This window comes from Musca domestica, unplaced genomic scaffold, assembly GCF_030504385.1.
Source record: "Musca domestica strain aabys unplaced genomic scaffold, Musca_domestica.polishedcontigs.V.1.1 2, whole genome shotgun sequence".
Classification (NCBI taxonomy): Eukaryota; Metazoa; Arthropoda; class Insecta; order Diptera; family Muscidae; genus Musca; species Musca domestica.
In genome coordinates, this window is record NW_026712249.1 from 7713601 (window position 1) to 7731924 (window position 18324).

The 18324-nt window shown below is 33.6% G+C and overlaps 2 protein-coding genes across 8 annotated transcripts; both read right to left on the bottom strand.

Moving 5' to 3' along the window:
* Window positions 1-120: 120 nt before the first annotated feature.
* LOC101901691 (chromatin assembly factor 1 subunit A-B) lies at window positions 121-4764 on the bottom strand. Its single transcript, XM_011293918.3, has 4 exons — window positions 3789-4764; window positions 2148-3303; window positions 1907-2082; window positions 121-1845 (listed from the first exon to the last, which is right to left on the bottom strand). Exons 1-4 carry the CDS (start codon window positions 4584-4586, stop codon window positions 472-474), a joined length of 3504 nt encoding a protein of 1167 aa, XP_011292220.1. The 5' UTR covers window positions 4587-4764; the 3' UTR covers window positions 121-471.
* Window positions 4765-9748: 4984 nt separating this feature from the next.
* Window positions 9749-17855, bottom strand: LOC101887227 (guanine nucleotide-binding protein subunit beta-1). 7 transcript variants are annotated; one of them, XR_009342069.1, is made up of 3 exons: window positions 16633-17398; window positions 14881-16395; window positions 9749-13241 (listed from the first exon to the last, which is right to left on the bottom strand). XR_009342069.1 is itself a non-coding variant. In XM_011293925.3 (3 exons), exon 3 carries the CDS (start codon window positions 16163-16165, stop codon window positions 15143-15145), a length of 1023 nt encoding a protein of 340 aa, XP_011292227.1. In that variant the 5' UTR covers window positions 16166-16395; window positions 16633-16783; window positions 17688-17855; the 3' UTR covers window positions 11171-15142. The 7 variants fall into 7 exon arrangements, 6 of the variants coding, with proteins under 6 accessions (XP_011292227.1, XP_058977741.1, XP_019892060.1 ...); XM_011293925.3 differs by adding an exon at window positions 17688-17855 and having other exon boundaries at window positions 11171-16395; window positions 16633-16783; XM_059121758.1 differs by adding an exon at window positions 17688-17855 and having other exon boundaries at window positions 11171-16395; window positions 16633-16797.
* Between the last annotated feature and the right edge of the window lie 469 nt (window positions 17856-18324).

Genomic DNA, 18324 nt, shown 5'->3' on the forward strand with positions numbered 1-18324 from the left:
TTTGAAATAAACAACCGCCGTATTTTACCTTTGCTAATAACTTCTGTTCGTAAAAAGTAATAATTTGTTCCAAATTCCATTTTGTTTAAAAAAAAAATATTTTCTTATTAACACTTATTTTATTGTGTAAAAATGTAAACTGTAAACTTTTAAAATTACAAACGTTTATGGTTTCTTTCTTCTTTTATGCTCTACAAGTAATTATGTGCGGGGAGTGTGTGTGTGTTGCGTGTTCAAATGATAAAAATTATTTTGTAAAAATACACCTAGAGTTGTTAACTAAATAAAATGTAATAAACGTTAGATAGGTTACTTATAACACTAACATATATGAATACAATATATCGGAGCACCTAATACAATGCCAAATATGTGTAGGAGAAAAGACAAAACTCAATAGCGGACAATCCATAAGAATAAATAATCAAAACTTCAAACAATTTCCAATACAGTTGTCGTAGGTTATTGTCATTAGTCCAGTATTACAACATCGTCGTCGTCATCAACCACAATTGATGCATTCGGATTTCTTTTTGTTGCAGTTGAAGGGGACGAGGCAGCTTTTTTATTGCTACCCTTCTGTAAAAATTGACTGATTAGTTTATTTTTAGCAGGTGTCGCGGCTTGTTGACTTCTGCCAAGAGACACCCGTTTCTTTTCTTTGTTGGCTGGACCGGGCGAAGTTTTGGTTTTACTCTCTGTAGTTCTTTTGTTACTGGAATCTTTTGGTGATTTGGGGGATGTATTGCAATTGGTGGAAGATGATGCGACATCTTTATTGGCCTTTTCCTCTGCCTTTGTAAGGACTTGAGCAAATTTTGTAATAGGAGAATTTACACTCTTTGTTTTGGATTCCTTAATATCTACAATATTATTCACTGTTGCAACGTGACTTTTACTATCTCCGTTCATTTCTACAGTTTCACCTGATGACTTAGGATTTCCATCCTCTTCTAATTTAGTATTTTCCCCTTTGTCTGCTTTTAATTTTGGTGTTAACGTGTATTCCCAATCATTTGTTAAACTTAACGACGACATATCCAATTTATCAAGAGTTTCCTTGTTTACAACCCAACACAGACGTTTCTTGGTCTTCTTTTTTTTCTTGAGGCTTTCATTAAGATCATCGGCGGTTTGCGGTTGGGCCTCCACAACTTGCCATTCTGCCATGGAATCAATTTTTTCACGAATTGCACTCTTCAGGGGGTTTGCAAATTCGCCATTTATTACGGACTCTTCAGTTTTTGATATATAGGCTATAAACTCTTTAATAAGGAACACCTTGGATTTGTTGTTTCCATGCAACAGCTTAACCAAATCTTTGACCATCGCTTCAGTTATTGTGACAGGTTTGATCTTCTCAACGGCTGTCGATGATTTTTCACATCCGGAATTTGATGCAGATGGTGAGGGTGGATCTTCAATTTCAGGTTCCTCCAATATGGGCGGATCTGAACATAGCATCGCTCTTGTATTTAATTTATCCCAAATAATACTTGGACAAGATGTTGGTTGCCGGCCAGAGCTATCAATCCATATGCAGCCAATAAGACGTGGTTTAATTTTTTCGGTCTTCTTTTTCATTTCTTGGGCAAATTCTTGTTGTATAATTTTCAGTTTCGCCTTCTGAGCTTCACGATCATTGCAGTCTTCGCCAAGTTCATCTTCGTTTTGCATTTCTTCTTCACTTAAATGTCCATGTGGCACAAACCATTCATTGTCTACCTCATAGTCATCATCTTCTGATTCTTTTTCTTTGTCGTCGTCACTGCCATCTTCAAGGGACTCGCCAGGTTCCTCTTCTTCCCATTCATCATCCGAATCCACCTCATAATCGCAAAATTTCTGAAATATTGAAAATTATAAATTGCGAAATATGGTATAGCCTATAGCTAGCATAACATACGGTATCCTGGGCAAATGGTTTCCTTCCAGTAATAACTTTGGACTTTTTACGCCAAGTACCATAATAAGGGGGACGCCGGTTGTCATGGAATTTATAGAATTTCACCCGCATCTCTTCACGTATGTACGCAGGAGTGTCTTCCACAATGGCTTCGCCAACACGTTCCAGTTCGTCTTCTACATTAAATACATTGTGTTTATAGTTGTAATTCTAAGAAAAGATTGTTTTGCATGTTACTTACCAACTATGACCACATCATCCTTTGAATCTGTTGAAGGACGTCTCCATTTACCTGGCAATATTTGTCCTGAACGTAACTCGGACAAATACAACTTAGATTTTGGTAGTGGTTTGACTCGTACAACTTTCTCATCGTCCTCATCTGCACTTCCATGCAATCCCAAGAGATGGTCAACACGACTTTTAGCATCCTCAGAGAGAATTTTTCGACTAATGGGAGCCAGTTTCATATCACCCTTGATTTGAAATGGTCGAAATGCCAAGCTTTTGGTGCCATCTCCTGTGTTTTCGTCGTCCTCAACATTTTGTTGATTAGTGGCGGGAGTTTTGGCTACAAAGAATTTAGTAAATGCTTCCGCTGCCTTCTTCTTTTTAAGCTCAGCTTCTTCCTTTTCCTGTTCTTTACGCTTGCGTTCTTCGTCTTTTTTACGCAGTTCTTCTTCTTTAGCTTCATTGCGTTTCCTTTTCTCTTCGTTCTTTGCTTCTATCTCCGCTAGACGTTTACGTTCTTTTTCTTCACGTTCTTTGCGTTTCTGCTCCTCTTTTTCTTCTCGTTCTTTGCGTTTTTGTTCTTCTTTTTCTTCGCGCTCGCGTTTCTTTGCCAACTCTTTTTCTTCTTTTTCTTGTTGTTTTTTGCGCTTTTCTTCCTGTAGTTTGCGTTCCTTTTCCTCTCGGGCCTTCTGTCGCTGTTCCAAAAGCTTTTTTTGTTTTGGTGTTAAATTTTTGTTTTTTAACCCATCCTCATCTCTTATGGATTCGATTGTGGTATTGTGTTTGGACACGTTTGATACCTCATTATTGTCTGATGAGGTATTTGCTGATATCTTTGCGGTCACATTATTATCTCTTTCATCATCAGCATCTTCATCATCGTCATCATCATCATCCTCATTTTCTTCATCATCATCAATAGTTCTATTATCATCGCTGTCTATTACAATACTTTCTTCTAGGTTATCTTTTTTACTTAAAATTTTCTTATTTTCAGAAGATGGGTTTAAAACTCCTTTAATGCTCTTGGATATGTTTTTTTCGGACTTCTTATGTTCATTTTGTGCCTCAACTTCCGTTGATGTTTTACGAGATTCTGTCGCCTTTTCGGATTTATTACATTCATCGGAAGAAGAATCGGTTTCTAAAGGTATAGATTCTTTGTCCTACAATTGAAAACCAAATTAATACTCATACAATTTGAAGCAAAACAATACATTTTAATTTCTAATATAATTAAGTTTGATCATCAATTTCTTTTAATAATTGTTATTATAAAATAATAGCTTAATATTTTTATTTAGAATGGTATCTGGAGAAAATTGACTAGATAGGAAATTCATGTCCGCTATTAGATGGTAACGATTGTATGAATTTACTTATTTCGGACAAACTGAGACTGTACCGCATTTGGTTTAAGGCGTATTTTGAATAGTTAAAGAGGATTTTCCTAGGATTAACCTTAAAGTGTGTGCTAAGAATATACTTCCCGGGAAATGTTAAAGCATGCATACATATGTTTCACAAAAATGATGAGTGTGACAAAGAAATGAAATTTTGATAAATATGGAGTCAAGTGTATCCCTATAATCTTTATACAGGAAGATAAACCCCAAGTCTTCATAATAAAAACCATTAAGTTTGTACTTACTTTCGCAGCTGTATCATTTGTTTGCTTTTGTGTTCCTTCATCGTAATCTAGTTTAGTCCGTTTCTGTGGATTCAGTTCCCCAGATATTTCCTCGATATCATCGCAGGAATCAGCACACGAATTATTTTGCAAAGACGAATCTAGCGCCGATGTGTTAGCCAAAGAATTATTGGCTTTTGATTTTCGACGTTTATTCCGTTTGCCTGCACTTAGTGGCAATTTGATTTGCAATTTTGTATTATTACCACCACCCTTGCCCTTGTGTTCACTCCCGGGTGTGACGGTTGGTTGCGGTGTTCCAGCACCTTTTGACTTTCCCTTGGTTCCTGTTTTAGGCGTTTTTAGTGTGGATCCAGCCTTAGAGGACGATGTGTCTACACGAGAACTATTCTTTAAATCTTCCTGTTCGTCATCTAAAAGCGAAATGCATTCAACTTCATCTTCATTGTTTGTTGAAGTAATTTTCTTCTTCTTGGCAGTGGCGCCGCCTTTAATTTCAACGTTTTCTTTGCTCACATTATCAACTTCCTGAACAATTTCCGTGTCATTTTCCTCCGATTCATATGAAAGTTTGCGTTTACGCGCATCCTTTTTGCCCTCTTTCAAGGCATCCCGTTCATTAGGCGTAGTAGCAGCTTCGGCAGCAATGGTCGGTGATGAACCGGGTGCAATAACTTTGAAAGGTAATCGTGCTTGCACCAATTTCTTTGCACTGTTCTTTTCATCATCATTTTTTGATGTAGTGTTGTGACTCTTTTTGGCCGAAGTTGATGTTCCACCTGTAGAATTGCGCATCATTCGCAAATCTTAATTGCAAATTTTGATATACGTTTTTAGAACTGTCCTAGCGAATCGCAACACACAAATTTTATTGACAAAAACAAAACTTTAACCAAATCAACAATATATTATGCTCAAGCTCTCTAAACTGCAAAATAAATGTTTTTGACAGAAAAACGCGCGAAACACAAAGTCGTAGCCGTTTTGTGTGAAAAACTACGCCGTCAACGAGCGCCGTTAAAAATCAATCAGCTGTTCTTTGGCACACATATTTCAATTATATTGTGTTTATTTAGGACAAAGTACAAAAAACAAGTTTAATCGAATTTTAGTGCATGGCAGAACTAAAGCCATGTTTACGTTAAAGCCTTTTCCGGGTTAACATTCTTCATAAAGATTTATTTGAGATATATGCAATGGAATTGACAATTAAAAATGACCGGGTTTTCTAAATCCTGTACAACGTAAACGTGCTATAAGAAAGTAAAGTCATGTAATATGTTTACAATTTTTCCAAAACTTACACATTTGACAACATTTCGCTGTCAAAATCAATTTTCATAAGTCCATTGTATAAACGCAGAGATGGGAACTGTTTTAATGCATTGAAATTTAACGTGGTAAATTACAGAAAATGCAGAGCTGGGAAATGAGATTATCTTTATTTCATTGTACCATGGTTTAGTGGTGGTCTTGGTGCGAAAAGATATACTATGATTAAGGGCTTTATCTTTATCGATGATTTACCAAACAATAAATCAACAGAAAACTTTGATTTTTTTTTTTCAATTTTGAAGTAATTGCAAAGAGAAACACAAAAAGCAAACGCATTTGGAAAAATTAATTAATAATATGTATGCAGAATCGAAAGAAAATTATGCCTTTAATTACATATATATTGTAAACTATATATTCGATGATAATTTATCTGAGCATTTTCCCAAGGAAAAAATTCTGTCGGACATTCGCATATTAAGAGTGCTCATATATTGTTTTTATAATATAAATTAATTATATATACGTACATTAAGATCAGCTGACTGACATTTTTTTATAATTTTAAACTAGTCTAAACAAGTAGGTTTTGATAGAAATGTGATAGTATGTTTACATTAGATTTTTGCCAGGTAAACTTCTTCAACCGGATTTGCTAATGAGAGTATGCTAGCACGGGCTTAGATTTTGTATAGATCGCCTGCATGGTGGAACTAAGAAGGTAAAGTCATGCCATCATATGTTTACAATTTTTTAAACAACATCTCATTGTCAAAGTCTATATTCATAAATCCATTGTATACACACAAAATCAGAGATGGGAGCTGTTTTTTATGCATTAAAATTTGACAAGGTAAATTACAGAAAATGCAGAGCTGGGAATGCTAATTTGTTATGAGGTTACTTTTATTTTCATTGTACCATGGTACCTACGCGATAATGTCAGGTGAGAACTTTTGTATCCAAATGTTCTTTAACCCTAATTTTGCGAAAAAAAACAAGCAGTTGTTTACAGGATGAGATAAAAAAAAACTGCAACAAAGTCAAAAGCCATATTGTTTACATTTTTTTTAATTTTATTGAATGAAGCAAAGAATGTCGGAAATAGCATACAATTTTAGAATAAGTTTGGATTTGTTCGAATTGGTCACCTTTGGCCTTCAAACGGGTAATGAAACAGTCACACGTTGCCCGAATTTTGCTCTGCGGTATTTTGGCCCAATCCCGCCGAAGTGCTTGCTTGAGGTGATCGACACTTTATTTTTAGTACCAACCTTGCTTTCTAAAATACTCCAGACACAATAGTCCAACGGATTGGTATCCGGAGATTTTGGTGGTGGCCATTGTGCGCTGGAAATGAAGCGAGGAATCTCATTTTGTAACCATTCTTGGTTGGCGCGTGCTGAGTACGATGGTGCTGAGTTCTGTTGAAATGTCCAATGTCTGCGGCCATAATGTTTGCGTGCCCAAGATTTTACTAGACCCTCCAGAATATTTTCGCGATAATATTCGGCATTTATTATGATGCCACGGTCGATTATTACGAGCGCAGAGCGACCATCGGCTGTTATGGCGGCTCACACCATCACCATGGCCAGCAGATTGTAAACAAATAAACAGACAACCGATGTTTTCACATTGGAGAAAACCAAATTCGGCAATTCACCTTTTTCGGCCAAGCGAGCCCGAGGAATATTGCGATATGTTCAGCTCACGAGCCATTTTTCGGCCACTATGACGCGGGTTTAGATCAAGTCTCTTTTTTTACTTTTCGAACCATTTCTGCTGATGTTGGAGTTTTCTTCCGTCCAATTCCTTGACGTCGGGCTACGCTACCAGTATCACGGTAACGAGCGATGGTACGAGACACAAAAGATTTATTCACTTTTAAATGCTGGAGTGCTCTAACGATAGCCACTTGTGGTTATCCAGCCGACGAATAACTTTTTTTCTGGAAAGTTCCCACCAAAATTCTTTTGCACGCTTGTAAACCATATAATGAGCTGTCACTGGAATAATGTTAACAGCTGTCGGACGAGTGGCTTAGAAATGACAGCAGTCTGAAGTTGGTTGCAGTTTTTTCATCTCACTCTGTACATCGAGTAGAGAATTGTCCGCTTACCTAAAAGTATTATAAAAGCGAACGAATTGGGGAAATATTTTTTTCCTTACTGAGAATTCTAGACGTATCGGGGAGGAATCTATTAAGTTCTGGCAATAAAATAAAGCTTGTTCAGTCTTCTTCTCATAATCTGACATTTATATCGAAATTGTTTGCATTCACTCTTTTGGAAATATAATAGACTGTGACTACAATACCGGATCTGTATGTCTTGTAGTAGTTTAATAGAACTCAGATAGAAAACCAATCGTCTTGTGTAAACCTCATGCAAACATTGAGACATTTATTGTATTAAGCATCGTAGAAGAATATAGGTAGATGCATGGCACAATGAAGAGAAGGTAGGTCAACTTTGAAAAAATTGCAAGTATAGAGGTCTGCCTGTTTGGCTTGTAATGTCAGAAATAGTATCAAAACAATAACAAAATCAAACAACTTGTTGCATTTATTTTGAATAAATAATTGAAAACCGCGAAAACTGAATGAAAGGTCAGCACTTCTTTTCATAACCAGGTTCTATATATCTCTAAAGGATTATTTCGCTACAAAAACTCTAGATTTTGTCGATGCATACGATGAAATAAACATTTTGAAAACATCCGAATTTTAATCTTTTCTGAACAATTTTTTGTTATTGAAAAGAAAACACATACATAAACAAATAAAGATGACATATTAATCCAAGAAAATAAAAAAAATTGAAATCATATGGTATCATAGCCCTACCTTGATATCATTGTACCATGGGTAGATGCATCAATGCTTGGGAACATTGATATGTCAAAAATTTGAAAGTGTTTTGACGCAAATCAGAGATTGTAATGATATGTATTTTCAGCAATTTTTATAAATTGCAATAATTTTTCATTCACGATTTTCAATTTCAAAATCGCCCTGACATTGTCCCAGCAGCTGTATTGAAGTCAAAATTGTTGAAAAATGCATATCATAACAACGTTAATTTGGCATCGTATAAGAAACCATATATGAAAAAACATTTTAAAATTTTTGACATATCAATGTTTTCAGCGTTCCTGTATTCTCCTACCATGCTACAAAGCCTCAAAAAAACCTAAATTTCTTACCTAACTATATATTTTTTTCTCACAAATACCGTTTGCAAAAGAAAATGTGGTACTGGAAGTCCTTTTTTTTGTACAATAGTAGTCTAATGTAAAAGAACACTGATTAATTAAATCGTACTGGAAAAGTAATTGAAAATAAAAATAAACTTTTACACTAACTAAGCAAATGTATTTTTATTTAAATTTTATTTTTAATTTTTATAATTACAGATTTTTAAATATGAGTTTCCTTTTTTCCTTTTAGATGTCAATTTTTTATCTCAATTTTGGTTTTTGTTGTTACTTTTATGTTCATTGAATAATTTCAATTGTTTATAATTTTTCTGATGGGTGTAACTTTTGTTTGTTTCGTATTAGAATTATTATTTTATTGGGCTTTCCTCTTTGTTGTTTTTTTTTACTTTTGCATTTTTTCTGGAAAGAAAGTCTGTTGCGTGTATGTATGTATGTTTTGGTTTGTTTTTTTTTTTATTATTATTAAGATTTGTATTTATTATTAGTTGTTTTATGTTAGATTTTATATGACCCTTTGAAAATTTATTACTATATATGGGTGTGTATGTGTGTTTTTTATTTTCCTTTTGTTGTTTTGCACTGCGTGTGAAAAAAGTGTGAAAATTGGCAATGGCAATGTAAATGTATGATGTTTTGTAGTGCTGGCTGTTGTATGGATATGGGCTGTCTGTTAGAGCAGGTCAATATATCGGCCCGTCTGTGGTTATACTTCGTTCTATATGATGTTTGTATGTATATTATATTAAATATGAACGATTGAACGAACGGCCGAATGAAGTGCTTATTATCATAATAAATGTTGGTATGGGATTTTTCAAATGAAAAGAAAATTAAAAATCCAAAATGTTGTAAAAATAAGAGAACTTAGAAATAAAAAAAAAAAAAAAACTAGGAAAAACTGATTGAAGATTCTGTATGCCATGTTGAAAATCTCTTCAATATGAATACTACTCAGACCTGTCAGAAAACTTTTTAACGACTCGCTCTCACCTATATTCCCCTTACTAGATCCTTTATAATACAGCTTGGCGGGAACCACACTAAAGCGTAAAGCACATGATGCACTAGGTGTGTCTGATAACTTTTCCTGCAGGAATTGTCCAGCAACTTCTTCCTGAGAGAGTAAGGTAGTTTTATACTCTTTTGTAAGGAAAAATAAATAAACAAACAATAGAAAACATCTGATTGAATGTCGATGAATGAGAAGAAGAGTTGCAAGAAATTGCAAGAAGAAATTTTTCCAACAAGAATTTGCAAACTCTCACTGAAAGAACTGTCAAAATTTTTCTCTCCAACCGCTCCCTTCTGCAGAACTTTCGGGTTAACAGACGACTTCCAGTAACAATTTGTAACAATTGTTACAAATTTTAGGGTAACCAGACACACCTAATGATAGGGGGAGAGAGTGGGCGGTTTTCATTTTTTCAATTATTTACACATGTCATTTGGTAAGCTTATAAGAATTAAAGTCACAATTTTTATTTTTTTTGTATGCATGACCGTTGCACTTCTTTGTTGGGACTATTATATTATGATATACATTCTAAAAAGGGAACAAATATATTTGTCGTTTTATTAATTATTAAATAAAGAAATAAAATAAATAAGCATAAACATAGACATTAATGTAAGGAGATGATTTGTTTTACATTCTTTTTTTTTTTGGTTTTACTTTTTCATTAGTATGTGTGTGTGTGAAAATGACGTTTTCAAACACGAGAATCAACATAAAAACACAACAACAATAAACAAATAATGAAGTATCATGTATATAGTTATTATATAGTAGTAGTAGTGTAGTTTTCAATGTATATAATATAGACTGAAGAAATATTCTAAAAATAAAAATATATATTTTTATTTATAACTATAAAAATAATACATTTACATAAGAATGATATAATAATTTGTTTTATTTTTGTTTCTTCAAAATAAATATTGTTTTGCTTTGTGCGTATAAATTAAAAACGCATAGATTCGTAATTCTTTTGTAATAAAAAAACACAAAAAAACGAATACAAGATTCTAAATGCAAGTAATTCAAAAAAAAAAAAAAAAAAAAAAAAAAAAAAACTAACTGGTTTGATTAATTTTTAAGAATCTCGATTTAGTTAGGGTTCTAGTGGTTTATACTAGGCAAAACATAAGAACCTCTGTATTGGTGTGTGTGTGCGCTTTATTAAAATTAATATGGCTTGTAATATACTTAAACTTAAAGAGCTTTATAAACCAACGGTATTTTACTTTTGTTTTCGAAGGAACTCAGAATGGCTGGCTGGCTGTCAGATAAACAGGAAATGAATAACCAAATTTTAGTTTTTATTTAGAAATATTTCAAATATTTATTGTTGTAATAATTACTAATATGAAGAAGTAGTTTTTAATTTTAAGCCAACATTATTTGCCTCGAATTATGAGAAGAGAAATAGATTTTGTTTATAACAATTCGGTTTTGAAAATTTCGCTTACTGTTCAAACATAATAATGTGAAGCAATAACACATATTTCATCAACTGCCAGTTGGCAATCGTTATAAACGTTATTTTTGGTAAATGCAAGAGATTACAGAACTATTACAAGAAATTTTCAACCAACAGCTGGATACAAAATAAGACAAACTTAGCTTTAATTTGGGTCTGAGACACAGAAAGTTTTTTTTTTTTTTTTTTTTTTTTGAAAAAAGAAAAAAGGGTGTTGTTGAAACAAAGGGAACAATAGTCATTTTCCCAATATATTTATCTCCTCTTTTAGGGATAAATACTCAAATTTTCTTTGCCAAAATTTATAGGGAAAATGTGCCTTGCAATATTATTTGTTGTCTATAACCATGGTAGAAGAAGATAGGTAGACGCATGAGACAATGAACTGTCAAACCAATTTTGGAAAAATTGTTGAAAAAGGCGAATTATAACAACCTCCGAATGACGTCGTATAAGAAAACATATAAAAGTCAACTTATGTTTGAAGAAACATTTAACATTTTTTGACATATCAATGTTTCTAAGCTTTGATGCATCTACCTGTATTCTCTTCTACCATGTCTATAACATAATCCAACTGTACTTTACTTTCCTTTTACAAATCACAGCAAGCCATACAATCTTAACATAAATGAAGTAATATAGATTTGTTACAGGATCTAGGGATATATTTTTCTATGAATTATGTGTTTCCATCAAGATTTACTTTTCAAGACACCGGAAATGTTGCGAAGAAAACAATTGAGTTTATGACAGGTATATATCATTTTCCTAGCCCCTCTGTATCTCTTGAAAATCTAGTATTTTAGTTTGATAAAACTTTTCGTGTGTTAATGCCGATGTTGAGAAAATGACGTCCTACCTAAAATGTCCCATAAAAATGAAATGATAAACACAAAAGACCAACTTCCTTTCTTACCGACATTGAACATAAACTCTTGTTCTGAATACCTGAATGGAGAATTGTGAATGATTCCTTTACAAAACAAAAATCGTATCGCATTGACATATGGTCATAGACAAATAAAGGAATAGACTAAAAAGTCTAAAAATTTACCCCTTCCAGCAGATGTCACTATAGTTGATCATTGGGACAACAGTAAAGTCACTCGACTTCGAAAACAATTTATTCATTTTTCTGCTATTTAAGATGTATATTTTAATATTTCACTGCATATTTAGGTAATGTAAATGTAAACAGAGTCACTGTCTTGTTTTCACAATTGATACATTATAGCAAATCATAAAAATATTGAATATTTTGTGTTTTGAGAGAATTGAGTGACCAGACTTAAGCTCTCTCTCACAGCATAAATGACATCTATTGAAGCACTTTTTTTCAAAGATAACAGATAACTTTTTAGTCTATACCTTTATACAATTTTTGCATTCTTGTAATAATAAACAACAACAATTTAAGAAGATGAAGAAGTAGAAAAACAATGAAAAGTGAGCCCCAAAAATATTAAACGCGAAATCATTATGATTATTTTTAATGCATCATGAACGTTTTCGAAAAAAAAATATGCAAACCAAGTATTCATCGTGTAGCCTACTACAACAAGAGCAACAACAACATTACTTGTTGTCTCTCCCTCTCAAACTAAATAGATTAATTTGTGTGTGCGTTCTACTTTATGACCCTACACTAATAACTAGGCTGTTTGTTGTTATCATTGTCGTCTGTCGGTCGGAAATTGTTACTCAGTCAGTCTCAGTTGGTTTTGGAGACAAAATGAATGGTGCTTTTCTGTTTTTGTTTTCCTTTTATAATGTCAAATACAATGTGCTGGCTGGCTGGTGGTGTTGTATATAAAAAAGTTCTTTCGACGTCGCTTTTTTTGGAAAAATACAAAAAATAGGTTTTTTTACGAGACAGAATTGTATAATTTGTGTGTTATGACATTAGTTTTTTTGTTTTGTTTTTTCAACTCGTACCGGTTCCTATTACATTCTTAACTTAGTTTAATTTTTATATAAATTTTTTTGATTAGTTTAGTTTCTTGTTCTTAATTTGTTGTATTTTTTGTTATAAGAATTTTTATGCATATATAAAATTTGTTTATATTTGTTTTGGTTTGTTTTAAATTGTTTTTGTTTTTTTTTTATTTTTAGAAATTAAAGTCCTTAAATACGAAACTTTATTTTGTATTTATTTTTTTTATAAAGTTGTAGTGTATGATTCATTATTATAATTAAATATTATTAATAAATGGTTTTATTTTTTTGTAAGACTTATTAAATTAATTATTCATTGTGGTTTCTTCATGTTGTTGTTTGACGTGGTTGGTTATTTTGTGTGTTTTATTTTCTAGAATTATTCCATTGTTTAATTTTTTACTTCTTCTTCTTCTTTTTTGCTTTCATTATTTTTAAATAAACTTGCTGTGGTTTTGTAAATGCTTTATTCTTAAACTTTTTCTTATAATTTGGTTCTGTGTGTGTGTACGTGTGTGTAGATGTATAATAAATGTCCCTAAGGTAGAAAAATTAAAAAAATAATATTTATTTAAACTTTTCTCTGTTATATTAAAACAAAATATACGTCACACATAACACATACTGTCGAAGAGGAGTTCCAAAAATTGTTCGAAAAATGGCGCCGGTTTCTTCCTCAAATCGTATTTGAATGTGTATTTAAGCCAAAAATAAACTAAGGGTTTCATTGAGAAAAGGAAGTGAAAGGTTTTGGGAAATTGCTGACTACTTTTTTAGGGAGGGAATTTCTTATAGAAATCGAAATGATTGATTAACAATCTCCATGCACATTTTTAGACAACATACTCAAATGTTAGAAATGAAAATTTGTAAATTCATCTTCGAATAATATACGACGATTATTATCCATTGACGTCATTGTATATTAATATTATTATTATTGTTTGAAATAGGGCATCATACGACATACAGGAAGAAAACAGGTAGTATAATCCCATAGTGGTAAAAATTATGTGAATTTTGAACCACTTTCAGCCGACTCGAATATACATAACGTATATTTAAAGTATGTGGCATGGTAGAAGAATACAGATAATCGCATCGACACAGCTGCTGGGACAATGAACTGTCAAATCTATTTTGAAATTTAAATTTTGAATGAAAAATCATTCAAATTTGTAAAAAGTGTTAGAAAAATGCATATCATAACAACCTCCGAATGGCGTCGTGTACAAAAATAAATATAAATATACGTATTTTTGAAAAAAAAAAAAAAAAAAAAAAACATTCAACAATTTTGACATATCAATGTTCTCAAGCATTGATGCATCTACCTATATTCGTCTACCATGGTATGTGGTGTGTATATATCTTTTCCTTTATGATTGACTAACATTTCTGCTGTTAATCAAGCCTTCAACTTTTCACCATTTATATATCGCTTTTTTATTGTTGCAAATTTGTTTTGAATAGTATATTTGTGTGTGTGTGTGTTTTCGTGTCGCGTATGTTGTTTGTTATGCAGTTTCACTTTTCGTTTAAGTTAAGATTTGTGTAAAAATGAATGTGCGTGTAAATTGCGCGCGTGTTATTTCTCATGTATAGTTGTTCTCCTTCTTTGTCTAATAAAATATAAATAATATTTTATGCCAGGACAAATTTGTTTCAGGATATTGAGATTATGATTTGGCGAAAAATTACGACAAATCATTTGTTTAAATTAAAAACAAGGAAAAATGGTATATAGAGGAAAGTATTAATAGTAAAAAAGCTAACGGTGGACTGAAAGAAATTACAAAGTTTTGCGCTAAGTTTTAGATTTGGATATTTGTGCTGTATTGAATATAACTTACAAATACATATGGTTATAACGATAATTAAATTAACAACACATTGAAATAAATTTTAAAAAAATTAGCAGTAACTGATTTAAATTTGTAAGTTGTTTTTTTTTATCATTTTCTATTACAGGTATGCCCACTATGGCACAACCAATAAATAAGTGAATTCATATAATACTGTTCTCATTATAACCAATATCAAATTGAAATGGATTTGTAAACTATATTCAAAACACAAGACTAGTTTTGTTGGATATTCTTTTAGTCTGATAGAAAATCTAACTTTGCATTACGACCTTTCGGATTCGGATTCTCATCCTCAGAACCTAACTTTACCCATTATATATGTATATGCGAAAACCACGGCATTTGTTTGTTGGTTTATGTTGCTTGTTTGCAGATTTTGTGGTTGTTTTTTTCTTTTTGTTTTGTTCATATTATTTGTATTAAACTATAATAATATATAGTACTAAACATCATCTTTGTTTGTTGTAGGCTGTTTGTTGTTGATTTTTGTTGTGATTTGTTGTTGTTGGTTTTTCTTTTTTTGACTTAAAACATAATGTAATGTTGTTTTTGTTGTCGTTATGTTTCCTCCTTAATTCCACACACGCAAGAATGAATCCCATGAGCCCGTTGCTACCGCCATACCATTTTCGGTCACACCCAGACAGGAGACCCGATTATCGTGGCCGGCCAATATGCCCGAACGTTCGGCCTTCATTGTGTCCCAAACATTGCAGTTGAAATCATCATAGCCAGCTAACAGTAAACGTCCACTTTTTGAGAATGCCACCGATGTAATACCACAGATGATATTGTCGTGCGAGTACATGGCCAATTCTTGATCGGCACGTATATCAAACAAACGACAGGTGGCGTCGTCTGAACCTGTTGCGAATGCCTGGCCGTTGGGGAAGAATGTCACCGCATTTATATCCGATTCGTGGCCAGGGAATGTCTGCTTGCAAACGCCCTCTCTGATGTCCCATAGCTTGGCGGAGGCATCACAAGCGCCCGACACAAATGTTTGACAAGCGGGTGCCAGCGACAGCGCCATAACGTCGCCTGTATGACCCAAGAACGAGGTTACTTGTTGGCCGGTTTCAATGTCCCACAAACCACATGTCATATCACCCGAGCTGGTCACAATTTGATTATCGTCTAAGAAACGGCAACAGGACAAGTAGCCACCATGACCGGGTAATTCACGGGAGACGCGAACATTGCCCTCACGGGTTTTTAAGTTGTAAATTGAACACATATTGTCTAGACCGCCACAGGCCACATAACTGCCGGAGGGCGCATAAGCGCACGTCATTACCCATGACGAGCGCAGTGGTATGGCATGGACCTTATTTGTAGTGTGAGAGTCCCAAACAATCAGTTTACCATCCTGGGAGGCAGATACCAAGTTACGTGAGTCATTGCCCCAGTGCATGGCATAGATTTTCGCCAAATGTCCTCGCAAGGTGCGCCTTGTACGCATCTGTATACGGCCAATGGGCTCCAAGGACGCAGCTGCCTGCACTAAGCTGGTGTCACAGGCAGCCTTTCGGGCATCGCGTATGGCATTCTTGAGGGATTCAGCTTCTTGTCTCAAACTATCCAACTCATTCATTTTCGTAGACTTTTATATATAATGTGTGTGCGTGCGTGCGTGCGTATATGTGTGGTCTATTTGATGGTTCCCTGTGCAGTGGGGTTTTGTATAAAAAAGAATTACGGCCGACAAGTGTACTCGGCAGCTGCTGATTCTTCCAACTCCTTTAGGTTCGAATGCAAATAATTATTATTTTCCTGCTGATTTAATTTTTTTTGTTTTGATGATGATGGTGAAAATCTCTATATCTTTAAAGGTGGAGGTTCGAATAAGGCCGCAAATTGTGAGATTGAGTTGAATACGGCGATGATGATGATGACGGCGATGATGAACACGAACAGGCAAACGAACGGGTCGGCGGGCGTCAGGGGGTGGCAAATGAGAAGAAAAAAGTTACGAAAAGGTGCGGTGTTAGTTCTAATAAATTATCTTGACAATTTAGTTACCAGGAACTCAATTCCCAGTACATATGTGTTACAACTCACCTAGGTGTTTTTTTTCACTACGCTGGTCTCCGCCTCGGATGACAACAATCCTAGTCCGGCCGACAAATTCGCAATTTCTTGATAATTTTCCGAATATATTACTTTTTCTTTTTGTTAAATTGCCTGGGAGTACTCTCGTATCGTTTTTCTCCTGTTGAAAAAACACTGCTGTATAAATGATTCTCCTTTTTTCTTGTGCTTCGTTCACAGTTGACGTCCGCTCCACCACTTCTCCACACACAATTTTTTCTTCTCTTTACTTTTGCCGTTTTGTATGTATATGTATATTTTTTCTAATGTCTTCCTCCTCCGTTCGAGACTTCGATCGTACTTTTAGTAGTACAAGGGGTGAAATTTATTCATTTCTGTTTCAGTTTCATTGCTCTTCAAAAAAAAAATTACTATCGTATGCAAATTAGGAAATGCCGTTAAAACAAAATTTGTACAATGTACCAACAAAAACCACTGGTGTTTTTATTTAATATTTTTTTTATTAATTCTAATCTAGTCACATACGATACAATATTCTCTCACTAACTTCGATTTTCTTCTTTTGGTTGGTTTTTTGTACACCAAAATCCAAAATTGCAATTTGCACCACCACGAACGAACGAACTAACGACACAGGGGGAACACTTGATTAATAATACAACGAAAAAAACTGAGTGAGACGGAGAGAGTGTATCGACACAATACAACTTGACGACGATAAAATGACTGCCTGCCTGTGCCTGCCTTCATGCATACATACAGTGGTTGTTTTCACACCAAGCAAAGAACCAAATCACTTTTGACTCACTCTTGGAAAATGAAATGGAAAATCATCATCGACTGGAGGAGACACAATTACACGGCTCTCATTTATTTATTCTCACTACAGGCACATACACAAGCAAAGAGAAGAATCAGAGCGAGGTGGGGGTGGACGGGGGGTTTCTTATTAATGTATTTAATTTTTTCACATCTATATGTATGAAGAATTTTTTCCGACCGATTCGCGTATTCATAATTCACACCTTAAAACTTTACACTGCATTTCACACACATACACTTACGTTTTGTGCTTAATAATTCACAAAATTTGTGCTATTTTTATTTTTGCTATATTATTTCAGTTCTTTTTCAAGTAAAATATTCATTACAAGCTAAAAAAATAATTTTCTTCTGCTAACAAATTTATATCCTCCACCACAATAATAAGCGACACTTTTGACAGTTCTACCACACCTATATCTCTTTTAAACGAAACTTCACGAACTGAACGAAACTTTATAACACAATATGACTGCATCTAAATGAAATAAGTAAGGACGCATGGCATGTAGAAACAAAATACGGTTTGCCATTGTAAGCGTATGTCGTACTTTTTATGTGTGAAGAATAAAAGTACGTTTACATTCACTTTGTTATAATTCACAATTGAACGTCATAATTAAAAAATCACAATAATATTAACAATTAAATTAGTCTGGTTTTTACCAAAAATCTTATTGCTGTTGTAGTTATTATAAGTATTTTAGTTTTTTTGAGACCGATCGACACAGTTGCTAATCGAGTGGTTTTAAATTTCCACTTCATTGCTTATACGTCAAATATAATCGACTATAAAATCCAGTGGGTTTCATTTTATGTATACGCAATGGAACTGACAATTGAAATCCAGTAGATTTATTATGTGTAAACTTACTTTTA